This window comes from Halictus rubicundus, chromosome 7 (assembly GCF_050948215.1).
Source record: "Halictus rubicundus isolate RS-2024b chromosome 7, iyHalRubi1_principal, whole genome shotgun sequence".
NCBI lineage: Eukaryota > Metazoa > Arthropoda > Insecta > Hymenoptera > Halictidae > Halictus > Halictus rubicundus.
The window spans coordinates 3948672-3967799 of record NC_135155.1 but is presented as its reverse complement, the minus strand read 5'-3'; the positions used below and the strand labels follow the sequence as shown (position 1 = coordinate 3967799).

General features: G+C 36.0%; 5 protein-coding genes and 2 long non-coding RNA genes across 12 annotated transcripts; 3 read left to right on the top strand and 4 right to left on the bottom strand.

Annotated features, from left to right (window-relative positions):
• Positions 1 to 89: 89 nt before the first annotated feature.
• Positions 90 to 1420, top strand: LOC143355433 (NFU1 iron-sulfur cluster scaffold homolog, mitochondrial). Its single transcript, XM_076790232.1, has 4 exons — positions 90 to 363; positions 439 to 866; positions 946 to 1049; positions 1118 to 1420. The coding sequence occupies exons 1-4, from the start codon at positions 284 to 286 to the stop codon at positions 1340 to 1342; spliced, it is 837 nt and encodes a 278-aa protein (XP_076646347.1). The 5' UTR covers positions 90 to 283; the 3' UTR covers positions 1343 to 1420.
• Positions 1410 to 3348, bottom strand: Rack1 (Receptor of activated protein kinase C 1). The gene is made up of 5 exons (XM_076790230.1): positions 3120 to 3348; positions 2651 to 2859; positions 2165 to 2371; positions 1866 to 1976; positions 1410 to 1780 (listed from the first exon to the last, which is right to left on the bottom strand). The coding sequence occupies exons 1-5, from the start codon at positions 3226 to 3228 to the stop codon at positions 1463 to 1465; spliced, it is 954 nt and encodes a 317-aa protein (XP_076646345.1). The 5' UTR covers positions 3229 to 3348; the 3' UTR covers positions 1410 to 1462.
• Positions 3349 to 3721: 373 nt separating this feature from the next.
• Positions 3722 to 6866, top strand: Mrpl15 (mitochondrial ribosomal protein L15). Of its 2 annotated transcripts, XR_013082503.1 has the most exons (6): positions 3722 to 4327; positions 4409 to 4563; positions 4860 to 5025; positions 5119 to 5278; positions 5356 to 6026; positions 6110 to 6866. XR_013082503.1 is itself a non-coding variant. In XM_076790231.1 (5 exons), exons 1-5 carry the CDS (start codon positions 4226 to 4228, stop codon positions 5655 to 5657), a joined length of 885 nt encoding a protein of 294 aa, XP_076646346.1. In that variant the 5' UTR covers positions 3722 to 4225; the 3' UTR covers positions 5658 to 6866. The 2 variants fall into 2 exon arrangements, 1 of the variants encoding a protein (XP_076646346.1); XM_076790231.1 differs by having other exon boundaries at positions 5356 to 6866.
• LOC143355428 (odorant receptor 10-like) lies at positions 6455 to 16174 on the bottom strand. 3 transcript variants are annotated; one of them, XM_076790222.1, is made up of 10 exons: positions 15975 to 16173; positions 11871 to 11990; positions 11660 to 11777; positions 10611 to 10857; positions 9186 to 9284; positions 8954 to 9044; positions 8726 to 8871; positions 8342 to 8474; positions 7142 to 7363; positions 6455 to 6527 (listed from the first exon to the last, which is right to left on the bottom strand). In XM_076790222.1, the coding sequence occupies exons 1-9, from the start codon at positions 16113 to 16115 to the stop codon at positions 7313 to 7315; spliced, it is 1146 nt and encodes a 381-aa protein (XP_076646337.1). In that variant the 5' UTR covers positions 16116 to 16173; the 3' UTR covers positions 6455 to 6527; positions 7142 to 7312. The 3 variants fall into 3 exon arrangements, with proteins under 3 accessions (XP_076646337.1, XP_076646339.1, XP_076646338.1); XM_076790224.1 differs by having other exon boundaries at positions 15908 to 16047; XM_076790223.1 differs by lacking the exons at positions 7142 to 7363; positions 8342 to 8474 and having other exon boundaries at positions 15975 to 16174.
• LOC143355436 (histone-lysine N-methyltransferase SETMAR-like) lies at positions 12080 to 15897 on the bottom strand. Of its 2 annotated transcripts, XM_076790240.1 has the most exons (3): positions 15371 to 15897; positions 15193 to 15295; positions 12080 to 13209 (listed from the first exon to the last, which is right to left on the bottom strand). In XM_076790240.1, exons 1-3 carry the CDS (start codon positions 15531 to 15533, stop codon positions 13194 to 13196), a joined length of 282 nt encoding a protein of 93 aa, XP_076646355.1. In that variant the 5' UTR covers positions 15534 to 15897; the 3' UTR covers positions 12080 to 13193. The 2 variants fall into 2 exon arrangements, with proteins under 2 accessions (XP_076646355.1, XP_076646354.1); XM_076790239.1 differs by having other exon boundaries at positions 15193 to 15897.
• A 183-nt stretch (positions 16175 to 16357) lies between the features above and the next one.
• Positions 16358 to 17477, top strand: LOC143355442 (uncharacterized). 2 transcript variants are annotated; one of them, XR_013082507.1, is made up of 4 exons: positions 16358 to 16475; positions 16679 to 16977; positions 17022 to 17282; positions 17366 to 17477. It is a non-coding gene; the product is annotated as an uncharacterized LOC143355442 (long non-coding RNA). The 2 variants fall into 2 exon arrangements; XR_013082506.1 differs by lacking the exon at positions 16358 to 16475 and having other exon boundaries at positions 16607 to 16977.
• Positions 17377 to 18682, bottom strand: LOC143355441 (uncharacterized). Its single transcript, XR_013082505.1, has 3 exons — positions 18287 to 18682; positions 17637 to 17800; positions 17377 to 17527 (listed from the first exon to the last, which is right to left on the bottom strand). It is a non-coding gene; the product is annotated as an uncharacterized LOC143355441 (long non-coding RNA).
• Between the last annotated feature and the right edge of the window lie 446 nt (positions 18683 to 19128).

The window sequence follows — 19128 nt, the reverse complement described above, 5'->3', positions numbered from 1 at the left end:
TTTTACTGTAAATCGTACATAACCTAATCAGGTTAAATATGTATTGGTCAAATTATTACTCGTGAGAATGTATATATGTATTCGGAAGTACCTAAATACACCACCATTCCGTTGGTAACTGTCAGAAGAATAACATCGAACTACGCAAATTATTAAAAAAGAGTTAAATATTATAAAACGAAGACAAACACATAAGCGGAATATTAAAATTCATATAAAGAATAATATAACCTTAAAGCCCGAGTTATGGTTTTTATTGATGCAACTTGTTTGATAAAAAATAATGGATAAAATTTGTATGAATACCTTAAAAATAAGTCGGCGTTTAGCCCGCAAATCTCTAGTATCGTTTCAACACCAAAAGTAAGTATATAATAGATTAAAAAATATTTATAGTATAGGCGGATGTCACTTCATACTAATATTTTGACATTGCAGAATCTTAGGAAATTCTGAGCTATGCATGCATACTTGTAGCAATTCTCATATTTTACAACCATGCCTTTTATCAGTTACAAAACGATTTCATGTCAATAACATGCAAACACGTAAAATGTTTATTCAAACACAAGATACTCCAAATCCTAATAGTTTAAAATTTTTACCTGGAGTTAAAGTGCTCGAACAAGGTCAAACTAAAGACTTTCCTAATGCCACTGATGCATATGGTTCACCACTGGCAAAAATGTTATTTCGTGTGGAAGGTGTAAAATCTGTTTTCTTTGGCCCTGATTTTATTACAATTACAAAAGTAGATGAGGATGTCGAATGGAAGTTATTAAAGCCAGAAGTATTTGCTGTTATTATGGATTTCTTTGCTTCTGGTTTGCCTGTGTTAACTGAAGATCAACCTGCAGCAGATACTCGTAATTTCTTTTAGGCGTTTTTTTTACAACGAATACAATCATTTATTCGATTATATGTTAAACAATTTTTTATTTATAGAAATTACCGATGACGATGATGAAATAGTGCAAATGATAAAGGAATTGTTAGATACTCGAATACGACCAACAGTTCAAGAAGACGGTGGTGATATTGTATTCGTGGTTTGTATTTTAAAATATTTTGTAACTGAATAATTGGCAATATTGCTAAACAATGCTTCCAACGATAGGGGTTTGAAGAAGGAATAGTAAAATTGAAGATGCAAGGTTCTTGTACAAGCTGTCCAAGTTCCGTGGTCACTCTAAGAAACGGAGTTCAAAATATGATGCAATTCTATATTCCAGAAGTTCTTGGGGTAATTCAGGTAGAAGATGAAACCGATCAAATTGCGAAAAAAGAATTTGAAAAATTCGAAGAAAAAATTAAATCATCTGAACAGAAACAAGAAAAATAGAAACAAGTTGAATGTAGTTCAGTAATTACGTATGTACCAGGTTTTATGTAAATAAAAATACTAGATGTTTAGGTTTAATATCTTTTTCCTTTTTTATTGTTTTATTTTTGTATAAACACGTTAACGGCTAGATACGGAAACTTGCCATACACGTATAGTATTGTCAGAATATCCGGCAAATAATGTTTGTCCATCAGTAGACCACGCTAAAGAGAGACAATGAGGTGGTTCTGCTTTAGTTGTTGTGGACACAACCTCTGGTTTTAATTCTTCAACCATTTCTTTGGTTTCTAAATCCCATATCTTTATCCAAGGTCCAAATGCAGCACAAAGCCAATAACGATTGGGACTGAAGCACAGAGCTGTTATAATGTCATTATGGTCTAACGTGTGCAGATGTTTTCCATCATTTAGGTCCCATAACATAGCTTTGCAATCCTACAATTTTTAAGGAAAAATTTAATTAATAAACAAATTATGATTTATTATAATAAAACATACAATGTTCTTTTCAAATACATACCTTTCCACCAGAAGCACAAAGTGAACCATCAGGGGAAACAGTAACTGTGTTAAGATATCCAGTGTGTCCACTGTGATTAATCTTCAACCTACAGTTTGTTAAGTTCCAAACCTGAAAGCATATTAACACTTGAAATATGAACAACTATTAACTTAAAAAAATTGAACAAGATTAATTAAATCAGTCCCATATCCGCATACACTCATAGATATCATGTTTAATAAAAATATACATCATGTTATATGATTATTAAGTAACAGACATTTTATGTATATATATATTAAAAAGAAATAACTTACCTTGACCAGTTTATCCCAACCAGCAGAAACGATAATAGGATTTGAATGATTTGGGGAAAACCGTACACAACTGACCCAATCTGTGTGACCATCATCCTGAATAGTGTACTTACACTCTGCCAAAGTGTTCCACAATTTAATGGTCTTGTCTCGCGAGCCAGAAACAATTTGACGATTGTCCACGGAGAAAGCAACGCTTAAAACATCCTGTTAACACATATTCAATTGCTTGATTTAATTAGACCATCTAAAATAGTGTACTCGTGGACATATCAAGCATGATCAATACTTACAATACCACAGACTTAATCACCCACCTCTTCTACTTTTAAATATAAAAAAAAATATATAAAAAAAAGCTTCAGTATAGTTTCCATCACTCACGTAGTTTTATCTTCTGCCAGTGGCATTAAAAAAAAAAAATAAAAAAAAAAGCTTCCGTTTATATCATGACGAATGACAACTGTAGACCAGAAAATGTCACACCTTGGTATGGTCTTCGAACCTTCGTGTAGTACGACCTGCAGCCAAATCCCAGAGACGTAGCGTTTTGTCCCATGAACCAGACAGAGCATAATTACCATCAGAAGATAGTACTACGTCACTAATAAAATGAGAGTGACCGTATAAACGTTTCTGTGGTATACCATAATTGGCTTCATCACGTGTTAATTTCCATACGATTAAAGTTTTATCTAACAAAATGAGAAAAATCATGAAGTTAAAATTTCTTTATACGCTAATAACGGTAAATGCATACTTAAATATGAAAGTATAAAATACAAAAACACAAAGAAAGCAGTATAAACTTATTTATACAAAAATTTATATTATTTATCAGAAATATGTATCAGGATTAAATAGATATATGTAGAAAATATTTATATGTACAAACATAATTATACACACTAGTATATAATTACCATAAAGCAAGACTATATGTTACTGAACTTACCACGTGAAGACGACAATATCATATCCGGATATTTCGGATTTGTTGCGATTTGAGTAACCCAGCCATTATGTCCACGAAGAGTACCCCTTAGTTGAAGAGTTTCAGTCATCTTGAGAATATTTTTAGATATCCTATGTTGCGGATTACAACGGATTCCAACAACCGGCCTACACTCAACAACGCATTAAACGAAAAGAACTTCTCTACCCCTCTCTGTAAACGTGTGTGCGGCCATTGATCACATAATTCTAGATGTGCATACCTATTGACTGTGTGATCATAGAGACTTTTGTCAAGGCGAAACTGTGGTGTTTTTCGGAAACCAATTTATACATGGTGTCCCAAATGTTGTAATTCTTTGAAAGGGAAGGTTCCTGGAGTCATTTGAAGTAACTTTTTCCTTTGCGAAAATGTTCTTCATGGCTTTGTTAAGGAGTTATTAATGAAAAACACGGACCAATCAGAGCGTGGCTGCAGCGGACGGATTTCTGCTCGGCCAATGCCAACGTCGCGCTAGTGATTCAGGGACTCGTGCATTGGCTAATCCCCTACTCGCTAATTGTTGATAATACCGTGTGCTCGTAGTGTTCAAAGAGATATGGTTTGAGAGGTTAAGATGATACAAATTATAAATTACTTGCCTCCCGGTATATGATTATTCATGACGTTGTGGATGATTCAGTGGGGGAGCTTGAGACTTTACAACAAGGCTAATCCACAACGACATGAGCGAAATAGATTCCTTCTTATATGGCTCCAATTATATAGTACCTGTTGCATAATCTGGTTCGTTGACATTATCGCTTCGACCAATAGCAAAATTATGTGTGTTTAACAACCAATCAAACCCGTCACTTTCGAAGTGACTTCTTTTCAGCCGCGAAAGGTACATGAGAACCAATTTGGCAGTATAATGTATCAAATTTGTCAGTAAGGTTATACATCACAGAAGGTTCAAGAAGACTTTGCCACAGGCGAAACTTCTACTCGAATTTTATATGCTCTGAAATACGAGTAAAATACTAGTACAATAAGCAAGTATCTAAAAATTATTATTACAAAAAAGGGTATGAAAATTTAAAGGACGTAGGCATATCTTCGAAATAATGGCTGGAAAACATGGAAAAGATCTGGCATTGTCATTAATGCGAACATTACCAAGATTAAATCTAAGTAATATTCGAGACAATCCCGGTGCAAGAAAACAAGTACGCATAACAATACGTGTGTTTTCAATAATATTGCATGTTAATATCGTGTATAATACAATATCATGTATTATGTCACAGTCAAAGCGTGGTCGAGGACAACATGGAGGTGATAAACATGGAGCAGGTAATAAAGGTTCTGGTCAAAGACAAAATTATATGCGCCTTGGATATGAGACTGGAAATAATCCATTTTACCTTAGATTTTCTTACGAACCTTATTATAAGGGACATCAGTAAGTTATGCATGAATTTTGTAATTTAATATATAACTTTTCAATTTTATATCAATTGAAATACAGCGGATTTGGATTAATTGGGACAGGATATTTTGTCCCAATAAAGTGGCTTATTGCCCCAAAAGTATTGTATTTCAGTTCTTGTTTCCTTTCTTGAGTATCTGTCCCAAATAAGCGACTGTCCTGATTAACACTTATCTTAATTAAGTGGGATCCTTTGTATTTATATTAAATTAAAAAGAATTACTCTCATTGTAAAATTGTATACTGAGATATTTTGATTTTCATTTTAGTTTGAGGAGAGAATATCCACCTTTCTCCTTAAAGAGTTTACAATTATACATTGATTTAAATAAGATAGATCAATCTAAGCCCATAGATTTAGTATCTTTGCTTAATACAGGAGTTTATAACTTAAAGATGGAACATAAACATGCAGGTGTTCATCTGACAGATGAGGTATTTGATTGTGTGTCATATTATTACATAAGTGTATGCAGGTTTTCATGTAAAAAAACATATATTGTTATGAATTTATTTAAAATTTTTGAGGGAGCTGATGACTTTAAAGCTAAAGTAAATATAGAAGTTCAATGGGCTAGTGAACCTGTAATTGCTGCCATTGAAAGAAATGGTGGTACTATAACTACAGCATATTACGATACCAATTCTTTGTTTGCATTAAGTAATGTAGATAAATTTTTTAACAGAGGTAAATACATTACTTTATTTTAAAATAAATATTAAATGATATTTTACAGTGTTATATATGAAATATTATTAATTTAGGGGAACCAATACCTCGCAGAATGTTACCACCAGCAGACTGTTTGGAATACTATTCAAGTGCAACAACAAGAGGATATTTAGCAAATCCTGAAGAGATTTCTCAGCAACGATTGATTTTATCTCAGAAATACGGTTATGTACTACCAAAAATCGAAAACGACCCACAATATGAAATGCTTACAGAGCGCAAAGATCCAAGACAGTTATTCTATGGTCTTGCACCTGGTTGGGTTATCAGTCTTAAGGACAAAGCAATTCTTAAGCCCACAGCTGAATATCTTAAAGAATTCTATTCTAGTTGAATTGTTTAATTTTGCAGTATATCATTTAAATATAAATAAATAATTTGTTAAATCAAAATGACACCTTCGTTAGCGTGGTCATTAGGGTGGCTCTTATTTTCAACTATTGAATTTTTATTACGGCATCCCCAGGATTGTTTCAATTAATAAAAAAAAAAAAAATCAGCAAAGTTTGAGCACTCTCGGACAACGGGAAACCAGGTCCCTTAAACCAGAGGTTGGCAAGACCAAGCATATTTCCGCCAATTTTCGAGGGTTGCGCCCCCTTGTTTCGGCCGCGCGTCACGTTTCCTGCGACGGTCCTAGTTCTCGAGCCACCTCAGGCGCGTATCGTATGAACTGCGTGTGTAATATACAATTCAGTTCAAGGTAATTTTGAGTAACAGTTGATTTTAATCCACCATTCAGATCCAGCAATTCTTAGTTAACCGTTTGTCTTGTGTTTATTACAGTTGATTTGGAACATTTTTATTTTGCATAAAGCTCCGCAGTCTACTAATAATTAACTGCGTACAACAAGAAATCGTCCTTTTCTGCTGTTTAATATATATGTACATACTCAATTACTACTACAAAGTTAACAATTAGCTGAACGCCGCACATAGTTTCCAAATTCTATGGCTGAATATCGCAATGGTCTGCTACATAAATACGTGTGATTGTAAAAAGTGACGTAGAACTGCGTTATCGGCATTCATAGCTAATGAATATGAAATAAGACTACGTTATGACTACGTACGACGTAGTATGTTGGTCAGGAACAATTATTTATTCCGGTAGACTGTAACAGTATTTAAACGTTCTTTGGACGTCCATTACATCAATAAATACGAGTCCACCATCAGCTGCTCGTTCTGTAAAAAGTTGTATCTGGAAACATCAATATAAACATTTACACATACGATCGAGTGTACACCGTGCGACAAAACTATAAATGAAAGAATAAGATACAAAGAAATCACATAGAAAGAAAAGGAATGAAAAGTGATTCTTTGCTCGACTCGTTCGGTCAATCTGAAATGCGACGTTCACGAGTTCGGACTGTTAAAAACAATTGCATATCATTGTTGATTGAAGATCAGCAGTACCTCGTATGTAATACGAGGTGTGTATCGCTATACAGTGTGCATGTTTTGTAAATTATTCGTTTATGATGTTAGTATACATTTTCCTGTTCATTTTGCATGAAATAAACTTAATATCAGTCTCCCCCTGAAATTCTACGGCCGCCCTTTTCCAAACTTTAATCGGACCTCTTTATGGCGACTTGTTAGTGGTGGTTTCTTTAACATTTTCTTCATAGTTCTCTTTGAACTATCCTAACGCTACATGTTGTTGCTCTTTCAGCTGCTATTTGCCTGGCAGTTAATGAAGAATTAGACAAAATCTTTAATATAATTTTCCTATACATACGTATGTTTTATAGTTTTGCCGCGTGGTGTAGCTGAAGAGGATATTTGAGAAAGTTCTATCGAAAGAAGTACCTTGACTAGTGCGCACTCGAATCTATCGAAATCTATCTTGAGTTGCTAACGGCTGAAATTACGCTTCATCGAATAGACTGTTTGGAGCTAGCAGTTTTTAACTTGTGATACATGTTGGTTTCGTAAGCTGATCTGTGAACACTATCGTCGTACCAATTGCTCCTAGATATTTTACTGCACCGAACAAAGGAGAGTAAAATAGGAAAAAGACGAGCTTAACATCTGAAACGAGAGTTCGTTGAATCCGGGTATTAAGTATCATTTTGAATAGCATGCACAAGGTGTCCAGGTATTCGTAGTACAAACAGAAACCAGGTGACATTACGTAGCAAAATAAGCTGAAAATATCAAATAAAATTTTTTAGTAATTGAACGTTCCCACACGATATAATTGTAAGATTAATCTTACCGCTTGGACTGTATCAATTAAATTATACTAGTTACGAGGCCCGCTAACAGACCTAGAGACTCCCTGATCTCTCATCATGTTCGTTCGCGACATGCAATAGCCCAAACAAAAATCTTTGCAACCTATAGGTTGCACTATAGTGACTCCCCAGTTTCGCATTAGGTTAATCTGCGTCTGACTCCATTCCTAGAGACTCCCTTTTGTTTTACGTAGTGATAATCGCATTACGGATTCCCCGTCCTTCCTGAGGAGAGAGACGGGGATACGTGGGATTCCCCCCTCCCCCGAAGGGGTATACCCATTAGCTCTATCACGGTGAACCTCTTGAGCTAACGGGAGACGGCGAGGAACTCGTATCGAAAACAATTCGCCGCCTCCCTCTCCAACAATGACACCCCGAGGGAAGAAACGCTTCCCCCTCCCCAATGCCTAATCTAGTAGGACACCGCATGGGTTACCCACCCGATGTCCCTCTTCCTGGAGGGCACGCTCAGGGGAAGGGGGATCCGTAGGTCCCCGCCCCGAATTCCTAGAGGCTCTCTGACTATGCGTCAGTTTCGTCCTCGCTGTTTATAATCTTAGCAACTCCCTGAATTAGCATCAGGTTCGTCCGCGCACCTATCTAATAAATTAAAGCCATATTCCAAGGGGAACAACCCTCGTAACACCACACGTTCAACAAATCTTGAAACTCAATTATCTTATTTCTGATTTTCTTTCAGGTAATATCATCTCTTTCCTGGTTGTACCATACGTACTGGAACACCCTGCGCACATATGCGATCAATTACCATCGTCAAGCCTTCGTAACACGGTACGAATAAACCGGCAAGATTAAACTCTACTGACACCTGAGATCTCATCAATGCGAGTAACACCATCTTTTGCATTCTTGGTGGTATACGATACCATAACGAATTGTATCTAATCCATTGAACATTGTCGGTTCATTATTTTCTTATTATACATACATGTATGTAAGATGTAGCCGGACGGGTGGTACAACCGGACAGGGAATGTCGGTCAAAAGGAATAACGTTTCTTCTTCGTTTGACGCCTTCTTCAAGAAAATTGAGTTTATTCCTCTTTTTTCGACTTATTTTTACATGTAGATTCTTCCCTTGCCAGGTTGTATCATCCGGAAACACCTTTCGAATAGAAAAACGTAAACTTACGTTTCGTGGTAAAAGTTAACACCACTGTCCAACAATATTTGCCCACTATAATTGTTTCCGCCTATAAACGACAGATATGCTCCTACGAAATACATGGTAAGCAACACTTCGTCATATTTCCCTGCCAAAGTGATAGTCATGAAGAGCTGCGGCATACACGAAGCAGTTTTGTTATGTTTCCTTGGATGGAAGGATATACATACGTACAATAAATTTACCGATACTTACACGATATAAATTTACACCGAACGCGAGAACAACTACTATCACCATCACTAAAGACGTTATCATCATGTCATTCGCATATTTCTTAGAGTGTCTTCGTTTGCAAATTCATAATATTTCGGCGCATTGTCGATCAAATGGTACAAGACGAATAAAACAGGTAATAAAAATATAGTGAAACACAGATCAATAACATTTGGATATCTAAATATATGATCTGAACGAAGATACCAACTTTATAACTTTACAGTGAATTTCCACAATTGGCCGTAAGTCTATTACATTCAACGCATCGGAATTTGCCACGCTGTTTACTGTATTGCGCATTCGGTAACTGAAAGACGAAAAACATGTTGACGCTGTTAAGGGCCCAGGATAGTCACGTAACTTTTTAATTAATAATTTCCATTCACAGCCTTCAGACACAGACTTAAGATCCGTCTTTGTCTTGATCCGACGGGTCTCAAATCTGTGACTAAACTTGTCACATTTTTTGCTCTGTATTATCGATATTATGAATTCTGACGTCAGAAACGTGCTTCAAGTTTTTCACTTTATTTCGCAGTGAATCAAGACAAAATATAGCTCAATTTGTAGCTGAAGATATTTTTTAGTGCACGCTGCTCTCGATTTCATCCAGAAAACTCATCCAATGGCATAACAATGCTTGGATTCCACGGCATGCACATCGTCAATTTTTGGCCTACTTCTAACGGTTATATTACCAAATATCTGCATAATCTCCGCAGTTCATGACCAGCGCGCGCTAGATTAATCCTTCCTCTATCGAATGAGCCCTTGACCAGCGACAAAATATTCTTATATAAGGACGAAAACTTGAGGCACGTAGAACCATTTTTGACGGTAATGTAATCACTCTACCTTATCGCAAATCTACGAAGACCGGGCCACCGACGAGAATATAATAATAATATTGCTTTATTCAGCCTTACGGTCAAGAATTGGACTCGGTTTACAATAACCTATAATTACCAAAAAATAACTATCTTATCCACGCATTCATTCTCTCTCTCTCTCTCTCTCTCTCTCTCTCTCTCTCTCTCTCTCTCTCTCTCTCTCTCTCTCTCTCTCTCTCTCTCTCTCTCTCTCTCTCTCCCTTCTCTCTCCGACTCACCCATCCCTACCCTGACTACTCTACCTATATTCTGCCTGTTCCTATTCTTATTCCGATTATTGCATTGCGCACGGGTAATTTAGTAATTTGGAAATGGGACCTTCGCACACGGGCCAGATAACATGGCGGCGACGACGCGGGACGAAAGCCCCCTTGATTTCGCGCGCCTTTATGACGTAAGCAACGTACACCTCTGTCGGTTGGGTTGCCGTGTTTTAGGCGGATTTTAAATTGATACTAACTAAAAAATGAAGCCGAAATCGTAATTTTCTTATACTTCGTTTTCGTTTTGTATTACCTTGTAGAACCACCCCTTAAATTTTGTTAGTCGAATGCCCTGTATACCACTAGAACGTATTGCTTCGTTATGTAAAAATTACGAAAACGAATAAATCAGGTATGCTATCTTTTTGTCGCGGACTGTATAAGGGAAATTGTCTTCTAAACCATTAATTATTTGAATAAGTGTGCAAGACTGGAGCGTGTCGCTGGAAAAATTGCAAAATTATCATAATTATAACGTACCTGGCGATTTCCAACAACCCACTTAGATAGGTGGAAAAAACAGTAATCGATCCTTCCGTACACGTTACCGTTAATAAACCGAACGCTTCTACCATTATGACGTACCAACAAGTCAAATTAGTTCGCTGGCTTTTCTCATTAAAATAGAATCCCAAGAGATGCAGAAAGTGAAGTTGAAGATCTGACTGCAGAACTGTACTTATTCCTAATGTTATAAATACACCTGCTGTACCGCAACACGTTAGAGCTAAAATCCAGAACGATGTTATGTTAATAATAAATTTCTTCTGCAAAATCATATCAATAACAAAAGAACATCAAAATGTTGTAAAATTTGATCTATACAGTAAAATAATGTAAATTCTTGTGTGATTTTTTGTGAGAATTCAGGTTTTCACGAACGGGCATTATTCTGTTTTACTGTTTTTTTTTTTAACTTTTTTCTAATACTTCGCAAGCATTGCACTTAGGTACATTAAGAGCCGGAAGACACTTGCATATGTTTTGTATGACAATACTATAAAATACAACATGAACCCTACATATCTACAGGGTGTCCTAAAAATGTTCGCGGCTCTGTTAAGGAGTTATTAGCGAAAAACACGGACCAATCAGAGCGCGGATACAGCAGGCGAATTTTAACTCAGCCAATGCCAACGCCACGTTCAAAGGGAGCTGATGCCGAGCGGGGATTCCTGGGCTATAGCCGCGCTTTGATTGGTGCGTGTTTTTCGTTAGTAACTCCTTAACAATAAAAAAATGTTTGCATCGATCGCAAGACATAGGAGCCAAATAAAAATGTCTATCTTCGTCCACTTATCTGCTTATTAAACTGAAATTACTGCACTAAATTATACGCACACATTTCTGTTATAAATGCATAAAATCCACAGTCTACTTATAAGCGACTTAGAACATTTTTATTTTACATAAAAATCCGCAGTCTAGACATGACTTACGCCCTTCGAATTACTCGATTGACAATGCAGATTTCAAACAAAGTTTGAGTTTGTTAAGCAACAATCAAGCTGTCTGTCGAATCTCTTTACCGAAGTATAACTGCACCATGCGCTTCGCTGTTATCGAATATTTCATTAACAGCTTGAGCTCAACAGGATCTTTCAACGCGTCATAATCTTTTTGCATATTTTCCACTACATATTTTGACTGAAACCACAGGCAAACGGATGTAACTAATTAGTGTAACGTTTTTTCATTCGAAATACGGTTGAAACAAGAACGACATATTCCGTAACTCACCGTTGAAAATGTCAAAAGAGAAGTAACGTATCGTACAGCGTACAGTAATAACGAAAAACAGAACGTCAGCTGCACAACTATGTCGTTTAGCGTCATATTAGTGTTTCTTAGCGTGGACAGCTGAAAAATATTATATCTACTTTTAAAAATATGAAAATCTTTGTGGGTAGAGTGTTTGTCACGAAACAACGTGGACGATCTGATTTTTGGAGAATTGATTTCCTAAATGATTATATCGACGGTATACGATTAATACGTATTATTTTCATATGAAATGAAATTATTACATCGATAGTTGCACACTTTACATCGACAGTCAAGGATATAAGAACACATACGAGAAGCAGTTAATTATACTGTAACCAATCTTTGCCATAATACACAGATAGTATGGAAATGCTACTATATCTAGATATTAAAATTAGACTCTTGCGGCGAGGGTCTATGTGGAGATGTAAATTCTTCAATGGATGGGTCGACAATGCTACTAGGTGCAGACCTTATGATCGTTTCGGACGACAAGGATGATAAATAAGATAATGTTCATAATCAAAAATCCAATGGGCGATGATAATAACGGCTGAGTTTGATGGATGGTTACAGAGTAAAACAGTAAAGAAATAAATACGGAATTGTAGCGACTGGACCGCGTTAATTCCGAAACCTAAGTTAGCTGTTCCTCCGGCGCGCGGCGCGGCGGGAATTGGAATTAATTAGACTGTTACGGAATTGTTCGGAGCCTAAGCTAGCTTCTCCTCAGACGGAAGTTGAAGTTAGAGTCTAACCAGTTAGACTTGTATTTCTTACCCGGACTCCACTCCATGCACTCGCGGTGAGTTGGTGTGGAGTGGGGGTGTTGGTGGTTGTCGGGGTGGCAACGTCGTTGGATGTTGGCAGGTGAAATCACAGCCGTGGGCCCTAGGCCCACCGACCGGGGACCGTTGGATGGTCCCGCCACGCAACCTTTGTAAGCCCACGCTCTATGACAGGGATGGGCATTTTTCTCTGAATTGAGACAAGACCGTCCCCACCATAGCGCCCACTGTCCCCAAAGAGAGTTTGGTGGGAGAAGTAGGCGTTCGAAGGGCCCTACGCTTCAGGGTCGAAAACGCGCGGATTCCGCCGTGTCTGAACTTAGTCCTATTTGTTCAAACCCGTCCGCGCGGTTTGTATCCATGTACTGTTCATCCATCAGATGATGGCTAGGTAAAGAATACGGTCTCACATTGTCCTTGCACTCCTACCGTCGCACGCATTGTCGCTATTGGCCGAAGACGAAGAACGATAACGGAGATAATACTGTAGTATATGACCCACAAGTAATCAATTATTTTGAAATCTAAAACAAACTTTGTAGTAAATTCAAGTGTTTCTTTCTTAATTTATTATATAATCTCCATCATTATCAAGGACAGTTTGCCATCTTTCCTGCAAATTTTCAATCCCCCTCTTATAGAAATTCAGGGTTCGTGAAGCAAAATATGACTCAAGGTGCCTCCTTACATCTTCTATAGAAGTGAATGTTTTATTTCTTAAATAATGCTCCAGAGATCTGAAAAGATGATAGAGGGAGCAATATCCGGTGAGTACGGGGGTGCGGTAAAACTTCCCATTGCAATTCTTTGATTTTTTCCTGAGTGAGTTTCGCTGTATGGGAATGCCCTCTTTTTCAATAGTTCTAAATACAGACGTTGTAACTGCTGACAATACAACTCAGCAGTAACTGTTTCTCCAGGTTTCAACAACTCAAAGTGAATTATACCATGACACACAGTGCGGACAAGTCGGCACATCTCACTACATTTTTATTTGACGATGCACGAAAATTTCCTTTGGCAGAACTCTTTATTAACAGGAAATGCATATTATTATTCATTTAAAAATCATTTAACAATTTTTTTTATGCATAAAAATAATTTTTTTTTCAACTTGTTAGTTTTATTGTTAAATTTAACTTTTTGTGACTAATTGCCATTGCATATGCATTAGTAACCAAATTTAGATTTTTGTAAAAAAATTTGGCCATGGAGGCACTCTCTAAAGTGCCAAAAATCGAAAAATGTTATATTAACTGTAAATGAGTGTGCAATAATAATTCTGTGTAATGGAAAGTTCTTACCAAGAAATATGCATTCTGTATACATTTAATAAAGTAAATTTATTTTTTGTACAAATTTTCAACGGTGGCTTTATTTGTTAATTGCATATAAAACTTCAAATTAACATAAAACAAAAACGGCAAAATATATCCTGAGATTCATGCATATTCGGATACATTACTTATTATAGTTTAAGAATTTCATAGTTTTGTCTGCGACTTTTTGCGACTCTCAATTTTATAAACTTTTTAAGAAGTGTCCATACCGTTCCTTTAGGATCTATCGTGGAAAATTTGTTATTTTCTTTTTAAATGTATTAGTTATATTGTTAAATTTCATTTTCTGTGAATAATTAACAATAAGTATACATTTGTAAACAAATTTGGTTGTAAAAAATTTTGCCATTTGTTCGCCACAGTTACAGTGGGGAATTTACTGGAAAAGTTCAACATTCGTGTATATCACGATATGAAATATATTTCTTTTGCAAAACGTGGGTATTAGGATGGAAATTGTTAATAATAATCATATAATAATCATTTTTATGCATAATACAATTTTGCAATAATTGTATATCAATAATTTTTATGTATTTTTAATTTGTTTTTAATGTAAGGATAGATCGAGATTTGCAAGATCACGAGAGTCAACGATTTTGGGTCGCAATCAAAGTACTGAGAATGACTCGGATAGCGAATAGCGTTTTGTTAAGTTTATTCATTTTATTCACTAGTATTATAATTTGTTTAAGTTTATTATTGTTAATTTTACATATGGTTGATTTATTATTAATTTTGTTCTAAACTTGTTAGTTTTTAAAAATAAATTTGGTAATTTTTAATAATAAATTTTTTTTTCTAAACATTTTTTTTCGTTAAAATTATAAACTATATTGGTAAATATAATTGTCTGTAAAAAATTTCCTCTATATATGCATTAATAACCGAACTACGAGAAGTGCCGAAAACAGGCGATTTGTCCGCACTGTGCGACAGTCCCATCAAATGCACAGTAACACCTTTCTAAGTGATATTGCGGTTAGATTTGCAAAAACCCATTGCTCGGAACGCTTTATGTTATCATAAAGAATCCATTTTTCATCTCCGGTAAGGATTCTGCTAAGAAATGGATCCTTAAGAAATCTGGATAGCAATGAAGTGCAAATTGATCGACGAATATTCTTGTTGGTTTCAGATAATCGATGCGGTGCCCATATTCCTTACCTATATGCCTTTCCCATTTCGTGTAGGTGCCTTTGTATAGTTGACCATGTAGACCCCAGGCTTCTCGATAATTCTTGTATACTTAATTTCGGATCAGCTTCCACTAGAGATTTTAGGGTGTCATTATCAAATTCAACTGGTCGTCCACTTCGAGGCCTGTCAGAGAGATCATAATCACCAGCAGCAATCCTTCTGAACCAATGTTGACACTTGTTGACCTTCAATACGTCTCCATAAACATCGCAAATGTTCTTTGTTGTTACCGTTCCATTAAATCCCGCATGAAAATGAAAAAGTATGCAATGACGAATATGATCCTCGGAAGGTACGGACGCCGTCATTTTATTACAGGGTTGATTACTTATGGGTACCCCTAATATGATTTCGCAACATCGCCGTAGTCTCTCAATCCTGTGAAGTCGTCGTTCCACTTCTTGTGTTGCCTTCGGTCAATAGCAACAACGAGCGCTGTCGCAGGGGAGTCAGGGTAGAGTGAAAACGTAAACACTTTGCCTAACCACCATTAGGCGGACGGACAGTACGCGATGTATTGTTTTCTAACCGCTATATTCGAGTGCAGCTTTTGCATAAAAACAGCAATGAAAGATGAATAAAAGAATATGTACACGCAGTTGGAAAGTACATTTATACAATATGAAAGCCTTAAATGATTGTTATGCGGTCACTTGGTCACAAAGTGGTAAATATTTCTCACTTTTTGGACGCGATTAGAGGAATGGCACTATATGAAAACGTTTCACTGCGAATTGAATCTTTATCACCTGATTCACTATACAGCCGCATAGCATCAGAACAACAATGGATCTATAGATCTTTGTTAGAAAAGAATTCTTGTAGGGCCAGAGTCCAACGGTGCACATCAAAGAATAATAAAATTTATAGTTTCCTTGAAACACTTCCATCTTGCCTGGCACCGAAGAACGTCTGTATAAGGAATCAGAAGCATATTTCAACGAGACCTCGCCACCATATTTTATTCACGCCATCCTGCTCTTATCTCAATTGGCTGTCGGCTCGCTTGTCCTTACAAAATTGATGGTAGTTTGTTTGAATTATAGAGTTCCGTGTCGAATCGATCGACTTGATTGACGGGTTAAGGGAAATGTCAGAAACATGTGAAACACCAAATTCGTGTAACAGCGTGATTGCTACAAATTGTCTGCAATATTTTGTTTGACTCCGCTTCGGAACAAAATGACACGCGAATGTTTTTTCACTCTCAGTGTGGCTGTGGTTACGGTGTGTAACTTCGCAAAATTCACGTAAGAATGAATGATACTTTTTATACAACCTAGCTTATCGAATAAGATTAATTTATTGCATTGTTAATTATATTATCTGCTGTGTTTGCTTATGATTATGTTGTAGGCGCGTTTTACATATAAAAATATCTTGAGTAAGTCGCTTAGTTATCATTACACTATGCCAGACTGATAACCTTTTGCAAATTACTAATTTATTTCAGTCGCCTTATGGTAAAACATTTTGAAATTTGGAAACTGTAACTTGCCATTTGCAAAAGTAACGGTAACAATTTTAACGTCAACTGGGACATAGCTTATTGATAACTGATTGTTGGTACAGTATTGAATGCAAGTATTATTGATGTAACGGAGTGTTATGCATAATGTTGCCCATACTGTGCAGCTTTCAGTATTCCCATAGATACAATTCAGTGAGAAGCGTGGTGGTTTGCTACTTGAACCTTCTGCCGATCTCAATAATCCATATTTTATGATAGTATTCCTATGCAATCGAGTGTACGTGTTTTCTTGTGTATAACAATATCTGTGGTTCGCAAGTGGCAGATTTACAAGATCACCACCATGCTGTAGTTGCCGCGTGATTCAAAAGTGGTCCGTTTCAGTCAGATCTTAGCTCAATCGTTGATTTTTTAAAGTAATTTTTAGAATTAAAATTTTTAGTCATTTCATTTTTTGGTAATTTTCTTTGAGATTTTTGATAACTGGCTTCCATTTAAATAAATAGTAATTTTTGGACCTCCATCTTAAACCTCACCCAAACATTAACATTATTGTGAATCACTAACTCAGATGTCTTTTGTAAGGGTATGACTTTTTATGATAGTCGATGACTCCGTGAAATTGTATGGACGAGAAATGATTATTCAAGCGTAGGTTCTGATCGAAAGAAATTACAGGCTTGTTTAAAGTAATTAAGAAGAAAGAATTTTATTAATTCAAGTTGTCATTAAAGATAAGTATACGTATTGAAAGTATTTAGGTCATTCCGCGGAAGTTTTCCATTGTGTACACAGAAATCCAGTTTCATTAACCGTCCAGCTGTCTAGTTTCTGCAAAAGAAACAAATACGTCAAAAACGTACAAATACGTACAAATACGTCGTAAATCATGGAAATACCAATATGTTTCTTACATAATAATGATCAAGAGAATACATACCTACGAGCAAATGCATACGTCATTACTGTTGCAGTGGCCAGTCTTTCTACCCTGCATCTTACAGCTCTTATCGCAAAGCCAATCTCCGCCCGCTTGACAGGACATTAATGGTTCCACAGCACCTCCGTTTTCAGTTTCCTCAACAGTGTGGTCTCCTGGAAAGTCTGCAACATATTTACGAGTAAGTAAAAGTCTACAGTTCCCCGTCTTTGTCGCGATAATTGTAAGTATTGTTTATACTTGTGTATTAAGAAAAAAAATCAGATATATTTGGTTGGACACATTTTACATAACAATTGATTATTTAAAACAATGAATTATTTTAAATACGTTATTATTTCTCTCATACAAATAACATGAAAAATTTATTTCTATTTGACGTGTGAATCGAATAGATTATTTTTCAATAATTTTTTATTTCGATTACATCGTTCAAATAAAATAATAAATCATTTCACCCGAAGAACAGGTGATTGAAGCAACTAAAGTAATTTAATATATTAAATTTCGATATTAATATTTATGTTTTTTAAGAAACAGTATAATAGTTTTTAGAGAAACAACACATACACAAATATTAGCGAATCGTTATCATTTTCTTTATTTCTGACAAGTGATGTAAATAATTGTAAACTAATAAGTCAACTCACCTTCGATATTCTTAGCGGAAGCAGCCGTAACTGCGACTGCGGCCAAGCAGAAGAAAGCAAGGAAAAGTGAAGCCTTCATGTTGTAGAAGTTCGATTGTAGTCTGTTTACTACTTAATTGTTCACCTGCCTCGTGGTGTTTATATACCGATTTTGTTTCTATCCGAAGAGTGGGTGGGGTGACCTGATGTTTTATCTAGATGGGTGCAGAACTTTTCCGATGGAGAATTATATAATTGTGATCGCAAGAAGGATTAGTTATCAGAAGGTTCGTTGATGCAAATAAATTTATCGATAATCATACACTGTAATCAATCGATTTGGTAATCGTTTGATTCCTCTTACGCATACGAAAAGTGATTCGAGTGCGTCATAGAAATTTTTTGGTTACTGTTGTACGGTGCTCACACAGTCTTCAAAGATAGTGGACACTGTTGTGGGAACATATGTGCACGTGTTTATCAGTAAATAGCAGTACTTAGAGTACGTTTACGTAAATTCAATACACCGGTATATGCGAACACATCAAATAACGTCAATATTTCAATTATTTACGATTCCAGAAGATATACACAGGAAGAAATGATGGAAGAGGGAAACATGATTCAAGATAGCTTGTTAATAGTTACTGCAAATACATAGCCGTAGTTTTTGCGTTTCAAGCAGCCAAGATATAGTGAAACAAAAGATTTAACAGTATTTAATTCTCCGATTCAACCATATCTAACATAATATCGGGTTGGAACGAAAGTTCGTAGCATTTTTAAATTAAATTTTCAATTTATATGCAAAGATAAAATTAAGATATTTGTAAAATCTGAATAGTATTCTCAGGAGAAAGAAT